The following is an 18364-nucleotide window of genomic DNA, read 5'->3' on the forward strand; positions in this document are numbered from 1 at the left end:
GAACGAGCTCAGCTGTATTTCTTCTGGAAGTGCCTCCTGGGCCATGTGTGGTGTGGGGTCCTGGGGGGAGGGCCGTTGTTCTGAGCACCTGACCAGTCTGCCTTTCAGGTCCATGGTCAGGCCCAAAGGAAGGCTTCTGTTGTTTTCGTGAGGCAGCCCGCAGAGAGCAGCACATTAGAGGCTTCAGTTGGTCCGCATGGCTGAGGTACCAGCCTAGTTCTCCTCAGAGCAGTGCGACTTACAGCTTCTTGCCGTGATTTTTACCACCAGTGGTGGGAAATGGCACCAGTGGCCATGAAGCCTATCAAGTGTACTGTTTACTCCCCACCTTGTTGGGAGAGGTGTGATTAGGTTGTATTCCACTGAAGAGACCTGGAATTTTTTAGAAGTTTGCAGTCCTAAATTCGCCATCAAAGGGCCTTCTGAACAGCAGCTGTTTTAGGCTGTGTGACAGTGACAGTTCTGTGTTCCCAAATATATGCACAATTCTGTTCCCAGATAAACTCTTGATCCCCTCCATGGTTTGGAATTTTGCCACTCTTAGATTCGTTTGTACAAGTAACTACCCAGGGGAGAGCTCAGACTTGTACGTGGTTTTTCTGGGAAGCCTCCCCACTCTCACTCTCTTCCTTGTCTTGTCCGTTTGGTTTAAAGTCTCCGAGATCTCACATTCTTTGCTTCCAAGTTGTTCACGGTTGCTGTGGTGCGTGGTTTTGGATCTTTGATGTTGGAAGGCAGAGAGAATTTTGGGGGGAGAGTGTACAGAACGAAGCCCTCTTAAAGTCCAGGGTTTTCTTTTTAAAGTTCCCAGCATCCTTAATCGGTTACTGGGTCCAGGTGGCCTAGTGATCATTGGCTGTACCCCCACCATTCTCTGTGGCAGTCTCCCACATCTGCGCAGCAGGAGGCGCTCAAGAGCCCTGTGAAGGTGAAGACCCTCTCTGCACAGGCGGAAGCTGTGATGCTGGGCGCTGGCCGGAGGACAGTGCAGGAGCCTAGGGCCTCTCCTCAGCTCCGTTGGCACCCCAGACTGTGAACCTGTTAAAAGTGGTGTCAGTTTTTTCATTGTGTCCTGGAACTCTGCTTTGTCAGCTATGTCTTGCAGATCTCAAACAGCCTTGAGATGACCTAGGAGAGCTGGCTTATCATGGTCAGGGGCCCTCATCCTGCTGGGGGGCAGGTGCCTGCTCACCTGTCTTTTGGGTGCCCATGATGATGAGGGCCTATGCCATCCCGTTCACCGGCTCCCGCTCCAGAACTCCTGCGCTCTGGGATTCCATGAACACGAGGTGAAGGAGTGAATGGAAATGCTCATTGCATGAAGGGCCTAGTAACCAGCCTAAGGGAAAAGATTCAGCCTTGAGATGATTGTAGTACAGTGGGGAAGACTACCAGTATCTTGCCCATGGAAATCATTTAGGAAAAAATAAGAAGAAGGAGGTTCTGAAGTTAAATGTATTTTGGAAAAGGTATAAGTTCAGTACAAGGCAGGGAACTGACCAGCACCTCCTCAAGACTAGCAGGGAGATCCTTGGAACTTTCCAAGGGTCTAGCCCTCTCGGCTTTGTAGGCTCTAAACATTTCACATGGCAGTGGATTAGAAGTAGATTGATTTACATTAAATTAAGTCATAAGGGCTATTTTATGAATAAATCAAAAGGCTGGTTTCTAAACTAGGGAAGAAAAATATAACCTCTTTCCCAAGCAAACCTCCTGGGAAGCCGGGTGGTAAATTGGAGGTGGCCGGTTGCTTCCTTGCTATGTGTCCCCATTGTTGCCTGCACTTTCCAGTTTGTGACCCCTAGTACTTATTAAATACTTCCCCAGAAGATGGTCCATCTTGTGGGGACAGGGACCTTGTCTTTTCCCCGCTGTATCCTTGTGCACAATGTCTGGTGCAGGTCGGTGCTTGGTACATGTGCTGAGTGAGAGAGAGTGAGATGGTCAGTCCTAACGGTGTTGTCCTCAGCTCATAGCCTGAGGTGGCCTCTTCCACTACACCTGCCCCATGGATCCATTACCTCTGCCTTTAACACGTTAGAATGACGTATTTGGGCCAGGGGTCTGCAAGTCAGTAAAATCCTGAATTGAGTGCCGAGTGTGTACAGAGCCTGATGCTGGGATCAAAGCAGTGTACTGAGTGGGTCCCTTTCGAAGGCTGTTTTCAAAATGTACTAAACATTGCGTTCTTACCAGTGTGAATGTGAACAAGCTCTGAACTGTGGAAACCGAATCATTCCAAGGGCCACAATTAAGTGATCGGTTTGTTCAGGTGTATCACGAGTCCAGTTTGGCCGCGAGGGCATCAGGGCTGTATCACGTGAGCGCCCCCGAGCCCTGTCCGCATGCTCCCCAGAGGAACGGCGTCTGTCCAGGGTGCAGAGGTTGGGTCAGAGGGTGACTAGCCAGCAGCATCGTGTAGATCAGCGATTCAGGCTACAGACGCTTGTAGGACTCTGTAAGCACCGAGGAACCAAGTCGGCAGCAGTGGTTAACTGGCCCATGTTGCTGAAAGCCGAGGCTGGCCAGGCCGAGATGGAGCCTGGCGCCTCGATGCCATCATCTGGTTCAGCAGTGGGCCCAGTACATTGTTGTTGCTGTTGACACAAAAGCAGCCTTGTTGCAGCTCCTTCTAAATCCATCCAGGTTGATGGGCCTGGGCCAGGACCATGACGGTCTTTTTTATACCAGCCGGGAGGCAGGAAGCCAAATTAGTCAAGACAAATGTTTGCCATTTAGTAACCAAAGGGAGATTTAAAAGAATTTCCAAAAAACCAACCACCTTGGATCTTAGTGATTGTTCTGAGGCTTTGCTACCGAGTTGGCTCTCAGCTGGGGACTCAGGGTAGCTGGAGAGATGGTCTGCAGTTGCCAAGCACAGGGTGTTCTTCAGACGGAGGGCTCCTAGGGACAGGAGGAATTTGCTGTGGTTGATGTTTGCGCTGAGCCCCTTCCCTCCCTCTTCCCCACCCCCACCCCACCCCCGCGCCAAGACAGAGGGTGAGGCTCACAGCTATGCTCTTCTTCTAGGAGAAGTGGTGAACACCCATGGGCCTGTGGAGCCTGACAAAGACAACATCCGCCAGGAGCCCTATACCCTGCCCCAGGGCTTCACCTGGGATGCCTTGGACCTGGGGGACCGTGGTGTGGTGAGTAGGCCTGGGCAGGCCTCAGTGTGGTTTGGGGGCCACTTTCAGTGAGCCCTGCCATCATATGGAGACAGATGCTACCCAGGCCTTCCTTAAGGACTCTCTTGAGAGCTGATCCAAGCAGGTTGGAGCAGACACACCCACACATACACACATACCCCACCTTGGCCCCCTATCTGTTGCCTCTGAGGCCTGCCCAAGACGCCACATTTCTTTTTTTTTTTTTTTTTTTAAGATTTTATTTTTTGGGGCACCTGGGTGGCTCAGTCGTTGAGCGTCTGCCTTCAGCTCAGGTCATGATCGAGCCCCGCATCGGGCTCTCTGCTCCGCGGGGAGCCTGCTTCTCCCTCTCCCACTCCCCCTGCTTGTGTTCCCTCTCTTGCTGTCTCTCTCTCTGTCAAATAAATAAATAAAATCTTAAAAAAAAAGATTTTATTTTTTAAGTAATCTCTACACCCAATGTGGGGCTCAAACTTACCAACCCAAGATCAAGAGTCACATGCTCCACCAACCGAGCCAGCCAGGCGGCCCCTCAAGATGCCGCATTAAATAGCACCTGACTTCTCAGGCAGATTGAGAGTTAAGCTCTGTAGCTCCCCCAGGCGATACCTTTCTGCTGTGCATTTGTTTGTCTTGTTCATCTATTCATTTGTTCCCTGTCTTAACGATGGAGCGGCTGGTTGGGTGGATGACATTCTTGCTCTGCCACCGTATGTCCTGAAGTCTGCCGCTCTACCTCTCGGTGGCTCGGTTTCCTCGTACAGCTAGGGTGCTTGTTCCAGAAGAGTCCCTCATGCCTGGAGCGAAAAGGATTTATGAGATGAAACATGGTTTTTCATAGTTTGCCTTGTCCTTCTGGAAAGCTTAGAGCCCCAGGGAGGTGGGGTTGCCTCTCCCCACCCACCCCCGCCCCGCCCATGGCAGGGTGGCTCTGAAGCAGCTGCTTGTGTCTCTGCAGCTGAAAGAGCTCTACGGCCTCCTGAATGAGAATTATGTGGAGGACGACGACAATATGTTCCGATTCGACTACTCCCCGGACTTCCTGCTGTGGTGAGCCATGAGGCCTTTCTGGCGGCTCGGGTGGGGCGCGCGGTGGGCCCACTTTCTCATCCCTGCTAAGAACCAGCCTTCGAATGGCAAATTAGGGTGTCCATTTTGAGTTCCCACATCTGAAGGAAAGTTGTTTCCAGTGGAGCTAAGAGTCAAAACCTTATTTAAGGTGGAATGACTGGGTGAGAGAGGCCTTGGTGGCATCAGAGTCCATCACACAAAGAAGAGATCGTGTGTTATATGGTGACTTGGTGTAGGAAGGGAAGGAGGGATGAGATTTCAAAAGAAAAAAGAGTCATTTTCTATCCAGTTCCTGAATGTGCTTAGTTATCTGAAAATGGCCCTGCTTGGCTGAGGCCTCCAGCCTCCTGGCGCGTGTTGAGTATCCGGGGATGTAGAGGCATGAGGCTGAACTGGAGAGGGACTGCCTGAAAGGGAAGACTTGGGCAGGCATATAGAGGGGGTGATGGTGCCCAGAGGGCGGGTGGAAACCAGAGCTCCGGGGGCTCCATAATCGATTGACAACCATGGGACCCCTTGGACGCTGAGCCGGTCATCTGGCTTAAGCTAGAAAGTGAGCAGGCACAAAGAAATTTGATCGGTTGCAAAGTCCTCAGTATGACAGCCTTGAATTGGGTGGGTGAGTAGGCCAGGTGGGCTGAGCAGCAGGAAGGGGCTCTGGCTCGACCCCATGTGTGTCCGGGAGGGCTTAGCCCTAAAGAGAATTAGCTCTTAACCTCCAGGGAGGTGGAGCAGGAGGTGAGAACAGACTCGGGTATGGTGCGCAAGCCATCTGCCCAGTGCACTGGTCAGTGGTTACTGTCTCTCTTCTAGGGCTCTCCGGCCACCTGGCTGGCTCCCCCAGTGGCACTGCGGGGTTCGAGTGGTGTCAAGTCGGAAGCTGGTTGGGTTCATCAGTGCCATCCCGGCAAACATCCACATCTATGACACGTAAGCATCAGCACCATTCCCCACATCGCTGCCATCCTCCTTGGTCTGGGAGCAGGGTAGAAAAGATGCACATACCTTCACGAAAGAAAAGGTGAAGGGAAGGAACTCAGGTCCTGGGAATAGAAATTCATGACAGGAACCGTCTCCTTTGCTCAGAGTTGCTGCTGGTTCTCTTGTTCGCAATCTGGGCTGGATGGGGCCCACCGTGAGGGCCAGTATACCTGCACAGCGGCCCCGTGTTGGCACTTACAATACCTGTCACACGGTTGTGCACTTGAGCAGCTTCATAAGTGGGCCCGAGCCAGTGTGACTCAACGTCCGAACAGTCGTGGGGCCTCTGAGCTCTGCTCTTCATTTTCCCTGGAAACATCAGAACCAGCCGCCACAGTCTTCTGGGCTTACAGGCCTGGGATTCTTGTGGGAGTCAGAACCCTTGAAATTCCAGGATAGCCCTTGACTTAGTCTGAGGTGCCCTGCCAGCTAGAGGTGGGACTCCCCCATCCTGCTGGTGGGGGTTCACCAGGCAGATCCTGGTGATGCGGCCAAATAAAGGAGTTGGCTTGAGTCTCACCTACTTTTGAACGTGGGGTCTGGCTGAAAGGAGTGGGTTCCTTGCCTGGGGCAGCGGGCCCAGGGGGACCCCAAGTACCAGCTGCTGGGTGCAGGCGGCGGCAGAAAGCAAGCCTCAGCTGAAGGGCCCCCTCCCTATGTGGTGGCGCCCGGGTCTTGAAGGGATTACCTTCCCCATTAAAAGCTGGGTACTGGGGGTTTTTCCTTTCTCTCCAGAGAGAAGAAGATGGTGGAGATCAACTTCCTGTGTGTCCACAAGAAGCTGCGCTCCAAGAGGGTGGCTCCGGTCTTGATCCGGGAGATAACCCGGCGAGTTCACCTGGAGGGCATTTTCCAAGCTGTTTACACTGCCGGGGTGGTTTTACCAAAGCCTGTTGGCACCTGCAGGTAGAGATCTCTTGCGAGGCCCTCAAGGTCCTGGTGTGCTCGTTCTCGCTAAGGAGCTCGTGTGCTGAGTCACAGCTCTGGCCCTCAGTCGGTGCATGCCCTGCTTCTCTCCTGCCTGACGAGATGGCTGGTGGCTGCCCACGGGAGCCGGGACGGGGGGAGCACGGAAGAGTGAAGGGGGAATTTGTAGGAACAGACTGGAGAGTGGGTGCCCTGTCCAGAGGGGTCAGCCGTCCTCCGCTCCCACTGATTCCTGCCTTTTGGAAATAGGTCATTCCACTGGGGTTTTGTGGTAGTTTTTAAGGACCAGCCCACATCTGGGTTTTGATGGTAAATGTCCAAGAGTTTTAAGGGGTTGGCTCAATTTTATTTTGAATATTCTGTGGGCCAAAGAGAACATGTTTGATCCCTGGGTGACAGGGGACCGCCTCTGCCTCAGAAAGCTGTTTGAAGGAATTGAACAGTCTCTGCCTCAAGAACATCAGAAGTTAAACACCAGGCAAATGCAGTAGAGGAGGAAGGAGGAGGGTACACATTCTGGGAACTTCAAGTCTTTTCATGGACTTGGCTTTTAGAATTTGGGGAGGAAAAATAGAAAATTCGGAAAGAGCTGTGGCAGCCCTGCATTTACTGGGGGGCCGTTGGAGAGCCCACCACTGGGCACTGGCGCTCATGGGGCCTGGCGGGTCTCTCCCGCCACCTGCTGGCCATCTGGAGAGTTCCATGCCTTCGCTCTCCACGGGACTTGCCAGAATCCTCTGAGGACAGGACATCTGTGTCCCCCACAGGTACTGGCATCGGTCCCTAAACCCACGGAAGCTAATTGAAGTGAAGTTCTCCCACCTGAGCAGAAATATGACCATGCAGCGCACCATGAAGCTCTACCGACTGCCAGAGGCGAGTGGTGCTGCGGGCGCGACGGGCGGGGGTGGAGAGGCTGAGAGCTGGGCCCTCGGCGGGAACGCATCAAGGCCTGGGCAGGGCGGGGGTCCAAAGAGTGACCCAACTCGAGTTTCCTAATTCCTCGACTTCCTGTCTCTCTTGCCTCTGCTGTCTGTAGCGAGGATTTTATTTTAGTTTGACTTTCTCAGTTCTCTTGCATCTGCACCTGGGCTAGCTTCCGTGTCATCTGTTGATGAGCTCAGAGAACACCTAGTCTTTGTGACTGTAGCCCAAGCGAGGCACAAATAGATAAACCTGCTCACTGAGCCGCAACGCTGCCCAGAGCCCGTGTAAATAAGCTACAGAGCGTCTGCCAGGCCTCGGTTGGGGAAAGAAGGGGTGACTCCAGCCTGTGAGGGGCACCCAGATTTCTTTTTTTAAGATTTTATTTATTTGACAGAGACACAGCGAGAGAGGGAACACAAGCAGGGGGAGTGGGAGAGGGAGAAGCAGGCTTCCCGCTGAGCAGGGAGCCCGATGCGGGGCTCGATCCCAGGACCCTGGGATCATGACCTGAGCCGAAGGCAGACGCTTAACGACTGAGCCACCCAGGTGCCTCGGGGCGCCCAGATTTCTAATCCCAGTCCCCCGATCTAGATTTGTCTGTTGAAGGAGTAGGCAGCCTGGAGTCAGCTAGTTTTCTGTTCTGGGTCTCAGTTTACCTAATTTTCCAATGAAAGAAATGCTGCTCCTCATTCTCCCGTTGCGCCTGGTTTCAGGATCCTAATGACCTGAAAGTCGCTTGTCCTCCCGCAGAGCTTCCAGGGTCAGCGCGGTTACTGGTGCCCGCTGATCAGGGGGCTGCCCGCTTGCCTTCGTCAGCCACCAGACTGGCTTAATCACCCTGGGATCGGGCTGGCCCAGCACTGGGTCCAGGTCAGCCGTGTCAGTTGGATACTGCCCCAAAAAACAGATGGGGGGGGGGCTGTGATGGTGTCTCCTCTTCCTGTTGTGAAGACAGATTTGTCCTGAGTTCTAGACAGGCAGCATTCTTAAAGCGGTGTCGTAGCCCAGAAGAATGTCTCTGGATCTCCCCGCCTGTGGGTGAGAGCCCCTTTCAGTGCAGAATTCGAGGTGTCCTTGTGGGAGCTGCTGCCATGTAGAAATGAGGTCAGTAAGTGTTCCCCGGAGACATCAGGCTTACTGAGGAATTTGGGTGGCTGAGGTCCTGGAACAGCTCTTTTAAAAGCAGTTTCTACACAGGGAAGCAGTTGAATCATGCAGCAACTGAGGTACATAAACTGTAATGCCACGCTGCTTTCAGATTTGGCTGACCCCACCTTTGTGTCTTGAACCTTTGGGGATGTTCTATCAGCCCCAGGATTTACTCCAGAGCATGAGATGGGTTCATTCCACTGAAGCCTTTCTTAAGACAAAGCAGCTGTGGGGTGGGATCCTGGTTTAAGATGCAGTCCCAGGAGTTTGGTGCTTTTCTTCAGAATTTAACTTGCAGCAGGCCTGGCTGGAGGCAGACTGCTGCGGCAGAGTCTGAGCACGCAGGCAGAGCGGGCTTCGGGTGTAGACTCTGCTGGGCCTGGGGGTTCCAATATGCCTAAGCAAGGAGCTGGTCTGTGAAGGGCTCTCCTAGTCTAGAGGAGAGAGACCAGCATAGGAGATCAGCCACAGCTCGGTGGGACAAGGTGGCGAGGGTTCGGAGGAGAGGAGCCAAGAAGGGCTTCGCCAGGTCGACGAGTAGCCCGGGCCTGGGCCCACGCCGGCACGTCCACGAGGGTTTTGCTCCCTCATGGCACCGTTAACATTTGGGGCTGGGTAATTCTGTCGTGGGGACTGTCTTATTCATTATAAGATGTTTGGTAGTTTCCTTGGCTTCTACCCGCTAGATGTCGATAGCACCCTTTCTAGTTGTGACAACCGAAAATGTCTCAGAGTATTGTCCTATACTCAGAATCACCCCCGTTGGGACCTGCTGGGCTAGAGGGACATAAAGGACAGTCAGAACTGTCTGCCAACTGGTCCAGGGGGTGGAAGGTCTTCTGCTCCCTGTTAGGGAGTTTAGAGCAAGGGAGGGGCGTGCTGGGTTGTGTTTTCTTAGGAAGGTGGCCTGGGCCATGTGGATAAGAGATCGAAGCAATAGCCTCAGCCAGAGAGGGTGGCCTTCACAAGGGGGGGGAGGGCCAAAGATACTGACAAGGCAGGACTCGCCCCTGAGCGCGTGGGGGCCGTGAGTGAGAGGCCGCTGGCAAGGGTGACTGAGGGTTCTCTCTTGATGGCCTGGGTGGATGCCTCCAGGGTTGGGGTAGGAAGGGAGACCGTGTCAAGTTTCCGGTGCCCTCAGGACTTGAGAGGGAGCCAGGAGGCTCGTGTTCGGCACACCTGACACCCGTCTCGTCTGTCTGCCTTCCAGACGCCCAAGACAGCTGGGCTGCGACCAATGGAAAAAAAGGACATTCCAGTAGTGCACCAGCTTCTCACCAGGTACCTGAAGCAGTTTCACCTCACGCCAGTCATGAGCCAGGAGGAGGTGGAGCACTGGTTCTACCCCCAAGAGAATATCATCGACACTTTCGTGGTGGAGGTGAGTGCGGAGGGGTGTCCTGGGCCCCTGAGAGGCATTCTCCTTCAGTGGCTAGGTTCCCCAGGGTCGGGCACTGAAGACCCGACTGCTGGCAGTGTTGGCCCCCTCTAGGGGGGCCTTCCTTGACCCACCTTGCTCGATCCTCCCTGAAGACAGGAAGCTGTAGCTTGTCCTTGCTAACAGGATACCCTCTGGACTTGGTGTGAGCCCTTCTTGCCTCTGCCCCCTCCCGCAGTCCCCGGGGCGGGGGGACGGAGTAGAGAGGACTAGGCCCCTCTTCCTCAGGTAGGCCTCTGAGCCCCGGCTGCTGTGCTTGTGGTAGTGCTGGCCAGGCGTCCGCGACAGTCTGCGGGCGTGTGAGCCGCGAGGAGCCCCTGACGAGGCGCAGGGAGGGCGCTCGGCAGGGTCAGCCGCAGTCCGGCCTGGATTCTCCTCCTGGCTCTGTCCTCAAGTGCCCTGGGCCAGTGCGTTCTCTCCTGCCTGCACCCCCTGTTTCTGTGTGTATCCAGTCATCTCGGGGGGGCAGAGCTGCTGAGGGCGGTGTGGGAGCAGCAGGAAGCATGCCGCTCCCGGGCTGCAGGGTCCCCGCGCGTGCGCGACATTGCCTCCTAGTGTTGTTTTCCCTGCAGAATGCAAATGGTGAGGTGACAGACTTCCTGAGCTTTTACACGCTTCCCTCCACCATCATGAACCATCCGACCCACAAGAGTCTAAAGGCTGCTTATTCTTTCTACAACGTCCACACCCAGACCCCTCTTCTAGACCTCATGAGCGACGCCCTTGTTCTCGCCAAAATGGTGAGGAGCAGACCGGAGGGCCCGGAGATGCGTGGGGACAGGGCAGTGGGAGCGGTGGGGAGCACAGCTGTGTGTGCGCCGAGGCTTCCGGCCCTCCTCGGCCTCCCGCTCCGCGTAGGAAGGGGCCCAGCCCGTCTCAGCCAGCAGCCTAAAACTAGGAGGGAGCAGGGAGCATCCACGTGAAGGGAAGGCACTGAACTCCTGGTTTATTTCAGTGAGTTTCGTTCTCACGGGCGGCGCTGCCAAGGAGCCTGAATAGCCAGGCCTGCTGCGGGAGTAAAGGGGTTCTCCTTACGACTTCCCCAGCGTGGGAATGGGGAGATTGGTCTCTGTCGTGGTGAGTCATTGGAGCGGCTGACTGTAGGGCATGGGGGGTGGGGCCCAGGCCTCTTTGACCCCCGAAGAGGTCAGCGTCGGTCAGCCCTTCGTCGTGGGTCCTGCCCGAACTGAGACGAGGCCGCATGGGCCGGCCGGTTGGTGGCCAGGTCAGCGTGTGCCCTGCAAGTCCTTCTGGTAAACTGGGTGAGATTTAGGAAGTGTCTGTCATGGTCTAAGAGCAGCGTATCCGCTGCCGTAAAGGCACAGGGTCCACAGCAGAGGCCTAGTAGCCGGGGTGTCGGGGAGTGAAGGGACAGCACAGCTGCTGAGCCGCTGATAGGAGCCAGCTTCTCAGAGGAAGTGCTTCGGGGCTTGGTCTCCAGAGAAGACCGTGCCAGTGACCGGTGTTTTGGGGAGCCTGACATGGAACCATAGGAGCAGTGACCCGGACACTGAGGACACAAGGATGCACTTGGGCCACGAGGGGCCAGGTGGGCTGGCGTTCCGAGAGTCATGAGAACCACCCCTGGAGAGCAGGTGCTGGCTGGAGTCTGCATCTAACGAGGATGCAGCCGGGGCTTCCGAAGGGAGAGTGTTCTCCCGGCTGCCTGCGCCATGGGCTGTGATGTGATAGAAACGGGCAGGAAGGCGAGGCAGCTTTTCTCTCTCTTCACCTGTTCCTGTTTCTCCCCGCTGCCCTGTAGAAAGGGTTCGACGTGTTCAATGCACTGGATCTCATGGAGAACAAAACCTTCCTGGAGAAGCTCAAGTTTGGCATAGGGGACGGCAACCTGCAGTATTACCTTTACAATTGGAAATGCCCCAGCATGGGAGCAGAGAAGGTATGTCCGTGCCCAGTGCAGCTGGGGTCGGGGGGTTCGTGTTGCCGGCAGAGATGGGGCCACGGGTCTGAGCCCCAGCAGTGGCAGGGTCCGCATTCCCCTTCAGCAGCTGGTGTGAGGGTGGCAGAGGGAACAGGCCCCAGAGCCACCCAAAAGCAGGAAGCTTGTCTCCAGCTTTTTTCCCCACGAGGTGAGCCACCTCAGCAGGGCACTGGGGACCACCTCAGGGAACTGCAAGTCCAGCTGCCCGCGCTTGGCCAGGAAGGTTCTAGTCTAAGGATCTGAGGGGTTTCCTCTGCTGGGCTCCTGCCTTCATCCCAGCGTGATCCTCAGCCCTTCCTCTGTCAGCTCCAGAGGGCAGCTCCAGGCTGTGGTATCATCAGGATTTACAAAATAAGTGACAGATGAGCTGGAGAGAGGCCTTGGGACTAGTGATGCTCAGGTTGCTGGCGGTTGCTTTCTTGAAGGATCTGATGGATGTAGGAAGACCCTTGTAGAGGTTGAGTGAGCCCGCTCCCACAGCCCAGTGGCCCTGTGCGGACTCGGTCCTGTGGGACTTCTGAAGTGGGGGAGGTGGTGGGAGAGGGGAGGGGGACAGACTCGGGACAACTGTCAGCTCAACTCTGCCTCTCCCCGTTGGCTCTCTTAGGTTGGGCTGGTGTTACAGTAATCAGTTGCCAGTGAGATTCTGGATAAAGCCACTGAGAAGTCAAACCAGGAAATGGAACCCTACCACTTGTTGGTCCAATTTTCACAAACGTGAGAATCCCTGGCAAAGGGAACAGAACTGAACCGGCTTTACCAAACCGCCACTGAACTTGACAGTTGTATTGCAATGGCGTAGGCTGCGTGATGTCACCTCCGGCCGTGTCTCTGGTCTCCCTGTTTTCCAATTAATCACATCCTTCTGCAGCCGTGATCAAGGGAATGTAACTGCTGAAAACTAGCTCGTGATTGGCATATTATGGAGTTAACGGGTGAATAATAAAAGTATATATATATATATTATATATATATAAATATTTTAAATATCTTTCATGTTCCAAATGTACAAGGATGTTCGGTCTCTAATGAAAAACTGAATCCAGGTCATTCCTCAGAATTAGAATCCAGGGACTGTGGCAGACAAACACATACTGGTACAGTGAATTGTTTTGTTCTGAAAGCAGGCATTGACTTTTCTTGGGGGAGTAGGAGAAAGAGGATGTGGGGGATCTTCTCCATCCCCCTTCTGGATGGGCTGAAATGATTAGCTTTGAGAAGGCAGGGAAAAGTGGAGGGCCGGTGCCGAGCCTGGGGCAGGCCCAGAGCTCGCAGAACCGCAGGTGAAGTCCTAGATGGGCCAACCCTACCCAGGCTGCCCTGCAGGGACCAGGCCTTTTCCGTATTCTTTCACTGGCCAGTGGGGACCATCTGTGGGTCCCTTCTTCCATCCTCGCCCTGCTCCCTGTGGGAAGTCATCCTGCCAACTGATTTTAAAGGGCTCTTTAGCCAGCTGTTGTTGCCAACCTTAGAGGGATGAGTCCCGCATGACATTGATTTTCCACTGCCTGGGGTGACTGGCAGTTTGAAGGGGACCTTTGACCTTGTAGTATCTGGGACCTTGTGGAGACCGTACCAGTGCAATCCCTGCTGAGCTCGTCTTAGAGCAAAGAGCCAGCACCCTGATAGCCCTAGGGTGGCTGGCCAAGGATGGCGTGGGGACGATACCCAGACCCCTTCAGCCGCCAGCCCCTGGCCTGTGCCTTCCGATCCATTAGCCATCTCTTGTGCTCCTTTCCAAGATGCGCAGCCTGCAAGTGGTAGCGAGGAGCGGTGGCCAGACGTTGATCTGGATTTGATGGCAGAAATGATCGCGTGTCGCCGTGGTGTGAGTCTGATTTTTGCTGATGATGTTTTGTGGATTTTTGTGGTGGTGGTGGTGATGGTTATTGATGCTGCCAGTCCCCCCAAAAGTGATGGAGCCTCAGGTCCCGTGGCTGTCCGTGTAGGCCTTTCTCCGCTGTGCTCAGCCAGGTAGCTTGGGGAGGATTGGGCTGTGGAATTGTCGAAAAGCCCCGTGCCGGCTTGTATGGAACTTTGCTCGAGGAGAAGGTAAACGGGGGAGAGCGGGGCGTGTGTGTGAGCGGCTTTCCCGGCCGCTTTCAGCTGCCTGCAGGGGGAGGAAGCCTTAGCCAGGAGGCCAGGTTTAGCCAGTTCCCACTGACGGAAGCCCTGCTCTGCAGGCTAACAGCTAACAGAGCGGAGTTTCGGGCTTCGGGTTTGCCAGACACTAATTGTGCAGAGTCCCCAGAGCTGAAGGAAACTGTGCTTGGGCTGGACTCTGTAGACCGCTGCTGGAGCCCGCGACTCCACTGTCCTGCATTCTCATCAGCGGCCGCTGGGGGCCTCCCTTGTCCCCGTTGTCCCCGTGCCACAAACTGCATGCCCCAGCGATCTAGGCTGACCTTTGACTCCTTGACTCCAAGATACCCAGACCAAAGAAGCTGCTGTTCTTAGCAAGATGTGCACTGCATTCCACAGACGGGAGGAGTCCGAGAGACAGGGGCTTGCCTTTACAGCCTCACAGACACCCAGCGCCCCAGACTCCCCAGAGCAGCTTACCCTGTGCATGCATCTGAGGATATCAAAGAACAAAGTGCCCGACACTTTCCTACCTTGGGCAGGACCTGGAACTTGGAAAGGCTTCCTGTCCTTGGCTTGGTCAGCTGTGGGCCAGGTACGGGCCAAGCCGTTGCTGAGATTGGGGGTGCACCACAGCCCCGGGAGTGAGCTTTGCCTCGGTTGACCCACGTCACAGGATGGAAACCGTGAGTCTGTGGCTGCTCTAGAAGAAACAGGTCTCCTGGAAAGGCCCCCGTGTCGTCTCCCTCCAAGACCGTGTGGCCTGCTCCCTGGACTCTGCTGTTGTGTCATGGTGTCGACCCTGCCCAGCCCTCCTCACTGCCTCGCCGGTCTGCAGGAGGCAGCTTGGTGCCTGCTCTGAGTTTCTTTTTTTGTCCAAACAGTTCCCAGGTTCTTCACTCCACCTTTGCCAGGACTTCAGGTCAGAGAGCTCAGAGAGAACCATTGCTCGGGGTTCCAGGCCTCCCCACAAGGAGCCCCGCAGGATGGTGGAGCCATGGCTGGCGTGAACCAAACAAGGGAACGACCCTGGGGCCTCCCAAGTTCTTCACCTGGGACCTGCCTCAGGCAGCCGTGGTTGGAGGGCCTCCCCGGCACGGCCCTCACCCTTTGCCACGAGTACTCCTTGCTGGCACCACTGGGCTTTTGGACTCCATGTTTCCAGACGTTTACTTCCTGCCTTTGGATTGACTCTACATTTGACCCCTTGGCACATTCCCATGGCCTCTGGTCTTTTGTGGGGAGAGAGCTGGGTAGAAAGGAGGCCTCAGCTCTGGGTGGAGGTGTACATAGGGCTCCCTCACCCCCATGCCTGCTTTCAAAGACGCTGATGTCTGGTTTGGAGGCTGGCCCACACCAAGCCACCTCAACACCCAGTTTATGGGAAATTCAGGCCTTGGCCTGCAACTCTCATCTAACTGCCATTGACCCCTTCCTCGCTGGCTCACTGAAGCCCAGGTGTGGGGGTCCCTGTGGTCTGAATTCTTTGCCCAAAGATGACCAGCATTTAACCAACTGAAAGGATGGCCCAAAGGCCTGGGTAGCTTCACGAAACTGCCATCTGGCAGAGGGTAAGGACCTGACTGTCAGGCCAGAGGAGGGGAACGAGCACATCCTCGGCCAGTGCCTACCCACCCAGGCGGCAGCCTTCTTGTGACCTGGCCCGCCTGCCCCCGAACCAGAGGAGACGCAGGTCGTCTTTGGTGTCACCCTACTGCAAAGTGAAGGCAGGCCTGCCGACGGGCTATCTCCTAGGACGTTGTGCGGGACAGTCTCATTCAGTTAAATTCAAAGATACTGACTGCCGGCAAGGTGTGCGAACCTGGGACCAGAGGGGGAAGCTTCCCTTTTGTCTGGGCTTTTCTCGGGGCCGTGGGAGGGGCATCCATTTCCCGGGTCGGGGAGGAGGTACCAAATGCATTGTAGTCCCACTGGTTACATCTCATTTGTTTCTAATAAAGGAAGCAGCTGAACCAAACCTCTCGGCCCTCGCGTTCCTCGGGTCAGCAGGTGGCGGAGGCACCGACGGGGGGTCCCTGGCCTGGGCTGGAGCACCCTCTCCGAGGGCAGCAGGGCCCCCGCGAGGAAAGCCGCTCGTGCGTGTTCCGTGGAGGCAGCTTTGGAATACTGTCCTCTGGCAGGGTTCTCTCTTCAGGGCAGAAGTGGCACTTTTCCCCTAACGTCTCCCATCCCGGGGCGAGGGGTCGGCGCTGACCCAGTTCACTCCGTGTGAGAGGAGCCGCCGGGCCCTGGGCCGACAGCAGGGCATGTTGGCAGTGGTACCAGTCCCGGGCTTCGGCGGCCGGGAGCGAGCCCCCTCGGTGCGGGTCACCTGCGGCCCCTCTGAGGGAGCGCCCAGGCGCTGCCGCGGGCCGCTCGTCCACATGCCCCGACTCCCCTCCTGGGCCGGCGGCCCGCTGGTCCTGTTGGGCCCGAGGGGGTGCTTTTGAACATTGCCGGTCACCAGGCCCCACTGCACACCTACCGAACCGGGTCTCCAAGGAAGGGCCCCAGCAACTGCATTTAGACTTCGCATCCCCCCCCCCCCGCCCCGTTCTCTTCCTCTGGAGTTTCTCATCCATTCCCCGACCCCGTGCCGCTTTCAGGCACCCCATGGCTGGTGCCTCCGAGGGAGCCCCTTTCCAGGGAAACCGGCTACAGCCTGAGGACACAGGACGTCCCCCCAGGATCATCTGTGAGGCCCCTCCTAAGCTGGCCCCTGTGTCTCTCCCCTCGCCCGTCAGTCACTCTAGCCCCTGAAGGCTCAGGCCTTCGTCCCCACCCTTAGATTTGGGCTGAGGACACAGCCCTGTGGGTGGGACCTCCGCAGTTACAAGTGACTTCCTTGCCTCCACCTTCCACCACCCGTTCCCACCCATTTTCCTGCACTGCAGACTTGCCTTCCAAGGCCGACTTCCCAGCGTTGGGGCTCTCACCCTAGCAGGAAACCCTTCCTCGTGCTTTACCAAACCAGAGAAGAGAAGCAGGATGGGACTGGGGGGGCTCAGCCGGGCTCCAGCGCTCACCTGACACGGGACCCTCACCCAGGCCCTGAGCAGAGCTGGCCCTGTGGGGCCGGGACGACTCGAACTGCTGCTCTGTGTCCCCCGTAACTAGACTCGGCCTCACCGTGCCTCCCTCCTCAGGGCCTCCCTCCTCAGGCCTGCGGTCCGGCTGCCTGGCCTCCTGACGGCCCTGAACACCCGGAGTGGGGCTGCCTGGCTCCGGCCTTTGTGGTTCCTGCACCCGGAGGCTTCCAAGCCCCTTCAGAGTGTGAGCATCCTCCTTGAGGACACACGGGTTCATCAGAACCGCCACTCTCAGCGGGAGAGCAGGGGAGGCGCTCACGTCCTGCATTGGGTCATGGGTTGCAGGAGGGCGAGACGGCCCAGCCCTGGGTTCCATGGGGCCCATTCAAGCCCTGGCCCGGGTGCCATCCCCAAGCCGGAAACTGTCCTCAAGCTCTGCCCTGGTTCAGTGTTCGTGCTTTTGCCTGATGGAACCCAAAATGCCAGGGCTCCACACTGAAGCCCAGAAAGTCTCCTTTCTGGCAGGTCTTCTCTGGGTTCTGCCCTCTGGTGTCTCGGCACACTCTCCCAGCTGCTCCAGGCAGCCTGGAGCGGCGGGCTGGTTTCCAGGCCTTTAGCCCTGGTGGAAGGAGAGCCCCAAGTCTTGGATTCGTCTACTGAACAGACAGGGGCCTTGAACGCAGCTGAACCCAGAAAGCGGGGGTCTGTGTGAGGTCCCTCAGAGTCCTGTCCCCATCCCCTTTTAGGGACATAACAGTTCTTCCTGGCAGAAGCCCCCCCCCCCGCCACCTGCCCCCTCCCCATTCAAGGCCCTTCATGGTAAAGGGGCAGGGGAGCTTCTGAGTTGGTGTCCCCACAGTCTCGTGGTGCTGGAAGCAGCTCTAAGCCAAGGGGAGGGGACAGGCTATTTTGAGCTGGGGCCTCTCCTCTGCCCCTCCCACCCCCACTGGCTCTCTGGCCTGCTTAGACAAATTCAAGCCCTACTGGGGGAGGGGGCCCAAGGGACTCTGCCCTCATCCCTCCTCAGGGGCCTGCGGGTATGAGCTCAGAAGTGCTCCAGGTACAGCAGTAGTAAAATAAACTGGCTTCTTGATCTTTTAAAATCAATATTTGTTTTACTGTCCTCTCCCCGGGCCATTCTCTGACACGAGTTAGAATCTACTCCCAGGCTTCCTCAGAAAGGGAGCTCAAGTTCAAGAGCAGCAGGGAGGAGCCCAGGAAAGCCTGGAGAGGGGAGGGCCTTGGGGGGTGGCTAATGCCTGGGGTGGGGTGGAGGCAAGGAGGGGGCTGTACTACTTTGGGGGAAGGAGGCTGGGATGGGCCCCCCTGGGGGGCAGAGAAGAGCTGAAGGCTCACATGTTCTCCCCAAATCTGGCAGCAAGAGGCCTGGCTCTTCATGAGCCACAAGGGAGTAGGCCAAGAATCGGAGGCGCTGGGGGCGTCTCAAGGCTCCAGGGTCATAGGGAGAAGAGCAATGGCCTGTTCTTAGGAGGGACCGAAGCAGCCCCCAGCACCCCGTTGAGACCAGAGTGGAGTGGGCAAAGCGAGCAGGCTGGAGGGCCTGGGCCTCCCTCCACCCCTCCACCCTTCCACCCCAGAGGAGGAGACAGCCTCTGCCACGGGATGCAGACTGGCACCCGAGGAACCCCAGCGTGGGTCCGTCCCGCCC

General features: G+C 56.4%; 1 protein-coding gene across 3 annotated transcripts in view; it reads left to right on the forward strand.

Annotated features, from left to right (window-relative positions):
- Positions 1–15644, forward strand: part of NMT1 (N-myristoyltransferase 1) — a 32538-nt gene extending 16894 nt beyond the window's left edge. For 2 of the 3 annotated variants that reach the window (XM_035027315.1, XM_035027316.1), the window contains exons 3-11: positions 3031–3149; positions 4108–4199; positions 5034–5150; positions 5937–6107; positions 6896–7004; positions 9415–9585; positions 10215–10382; positions 11405–11542; positions 12192–12546. In XM_035027315.1, the coding sequence (XP_034883206.1) occupies positions 3031–3149; positions 4108–4199; positions 5034–5150; positions 5937–6107; positions 6896–7004; positions 9415–9585; positions 10215–10382; positions 11405–11542; positions 12192–12212 (1106 nt within the window). In that variant the 3' untranslated portion in view covers positions 12213–12546. Of the gene's footprint in view, positions 1–3030; positions 3150–4107; positions 4200–5033; positions 5151–5936; positions 6108–6895; positions 7005–9414; positions 9586–10214; positions 10383–11404; positions 11543–12191 lie in introns of all 3 variants that reach the window. The other variant, XM_035027314.1, reaches the window with a different exon arrangement.
- Positions 15645–18364: the final 2720 nt, after the last annotated feature.

The sequence above is a fragment of the Mirounga leonina genome, unplaced genomic scaffold (genome assembly GCF_011800145.1).
Source record: "Mirounga leonina isolate KUSES-001 unplaced genomic scaffold, KU_Mleo_1.0 Mir_200, whole genome shotgun sequence".
Lineage (NCBI taxonomy): Eukaryota > Metazoa > Chordata > Mammalia > Carnivora > Phocidae > Mirounga > Mirounga leonina.